At 47.2% G+C, this 2,500-nt stretch overlaps 1 protein-coding gene across 6 annotated transcripts in view; it reads left to right on the top strand.

Annotated features, from left to right (window-relative positions):
* Positions 1-2,500, top strand: part of cux1a (cut-like homeobox 1a) — a 191,226-nt gene that overhangs the window by 172,002 nt on the left and 16,724 nt on the right. For 5 of the 6 annotated variants that reach the window (XM_037546964.1, XM_037546967.1, XM_037546968.1 and 2 more), the window contains 3 exons: positions 1-125; positions 669-1,019; positions 1,359-1,497. The exon at positions 1-125 is cut by the window's left edge and continues 264 nt beyond it. In XM_037546964.1, the coding sequence (XP_037402861.1) occupies positions 1-125; positions 669-1,019; positions 1,359-1,497 (615 nt within the window). The remainder of the gene's footprint in view (positions 126-668; positions 1,020-1,358; positions 1,498-2,500) is intronic. The other variant, XM_037546965.1, reaches the window with a different exon arrangement.

The raw sequence follows: 2,500 nt of genomic DNA on the forward strand, positions 1-2,500 counted from the left end.
CCAGCCGGAATTCGGACGCTGGAGGCTCGTGGAGAGAGCAGTGGTGGAACACCATTCAGTCCGAGCGGCGCGGAGTTGCCCAGCTGTCCAACGAGGACGCGCAGAGTCAGGAGGACAGCAAAGAGGTGCAGCTCCTTCACGACTCCTAAATCCTAACTTTGTGGGAGAAGGACAAAAAATGTCCCCAGCTTTAGTGAACATGGATTTTATTCCAAACTATTTGGGACCACTTAAGTGTCTCCAGTCGTCAGATCTCAGATTTAACCACAACTTTGATTTAGTACTGAATTATTTTTAAAACTACACTGCATATACGAATAGTATAAGTAAACAAATAATAAATAAATAAATAAATAAATGAACCAGCCTTTAACCTCTGAGCACATTTATTTTTAAGAATTTTAGCTCAATAATTTTATCTGGTCCACAAAAACGAGTGTATACTTTTGAATACTGTCTGAAAGATTTCCTTCCAGAATTAGTCTTACACTTTTTTACTAGAAATAAAAACTCTTTATGTCCAAAACTGTTAGAGATGTGCAGCATTTTTCAAATGGAACTGATTGATTATAATCAATAATTTTGACATTTTTAGTATTATTTCAACTCCACACCCAGTATGATTCAGCTCCACTGCTGACCCACTGATTATACATTTGTACTCCTAGCAGAAGCCCCCCCGTCTGGCCAGCACGGCCCCACCAGTCCCCGGGTCCTCTCTGGACTGCTGGAAGGACTGGCCCAGCGCCGAATCTCCATTTTCTCCCTTTTCCCAGAGTTCCGAGCTCAGCCTGCCGATGGCTGGTGGTTCTGGCTCTGAGACGCCCCAGAACAGCCCGCTGCCCTCCTGCCCCCTGCTGGCCATCGCAAAAACGGCCAGCAAGCCTGCGGTGGCCCCGCTGACACCAGAACAGTACGAGCAGTACATGTACCAGGAGGTGGACACAGTGGAGCTGACGCAGCAGGTCAAAGACAAACTGGCCAAAAACGGCATCTGCCAAAGGGTCTTCGGAGAGAAGGTACGAGACACGTCCAGAACAGCTTCACTGTCTGTTTAGTGACCAGACGTCGCATCACAGAAACTGCCTAACTCTGAAATCTGATCTGTTTAGTCTCCATGACGACTGAATTTCAGACAGTAGCTATGACAGAATAAGAGATCCAAACTCTATAATTTCATCATTAACTCAGCATCACGCAAACATCCTCACTAGACTAAACCTCCTAAACCCTGTCCTAACTTCAGGATGAACCCCAGCAGGGTCCTGACTCCTGTTTAAGGCCCGTTTCTCTGGTTCTGGTTATACCTGAATAATAAAACTTCAGAAAACTGTGTGTGTGTGTGTGTGTGTGTGCAGGTGCTGGGTCTGTCTCAGGGCAGTGTGAGTGACATGCTGTCTCGTCCGAAGCACTGGAGTAAACTTACTCAGAAAGGCCGAGAGCCGTTCATCCGCATGCAGCTGTGGCTCAACGGAGAGAACACACACCAATCACAAGGTACACACACACACACACACACCAATCACAAGGTACACACACACACACACACACACACACACACACACCAATCACAAGGTACACACACACACACACACACCAATCACAAGGTACACACACACACACACACACACACACACACCAATCACAAGGTGCACACACACACACACACACACACCAATCACAAGGTACACACACACACACACACACACACACCAATCACAAGGTACACACACACACACACACACACACACACACACACCAATCACAAGGTACACACACACACACACACACACCAATCACAAGGTACACACACACACACACACACACACCAATCACAAGGTGCACACACACACACACACACACACACACCAATCACAAGGTACACACACACACACACACACCAATCACAAGGTACACACACACACACACACACACACACACCAATCACAAGGTGCACACACACACACACACCAATCACAAGGTACACACACACACACACACACACACACCAATCACAAGGTACACACACACACACACACACACACACACACACCAATCACAAGGTACACACACACACACACACACACACACACACCAATCACAAGGTGCACACACACACACACACACACACCAATCACAAGGTACACACACACACACACACACACCAATCACAAGGTGCACACACACACACACCAATCACAAGGTACACACACACACACACACACACACACCAATCACAAGGTACACACACACACACACACACACACACACACCAATCACAAGGTGCACACACACACACACACACACCAATCACAAGGTACACACACACACACACACACACACACACCAATCACAAGGTACACACACACACACACACACACCAATCACAAGGTGCACACACACACACACACACACACCAATCACAAGGTACACACACACACACACACACACACACCAATCACAAGGTACACACACACGCACACACACACCAATCACAAGG

Source organism: Pygocentrus nattereri, chromosome 18, assembly GCF_015220715.1.
Source record: "Pygocentrus nattereri isolate fPygNat1 chromosome 18, fPygNat1.pri, whole genome shotgun sequence".
NCBI lineage: Eukaryota > Metazoa > Chordata > Actinopteri > Characiformes > Serrasalmidae > Pygocentrus > Pygocentrus nattereri.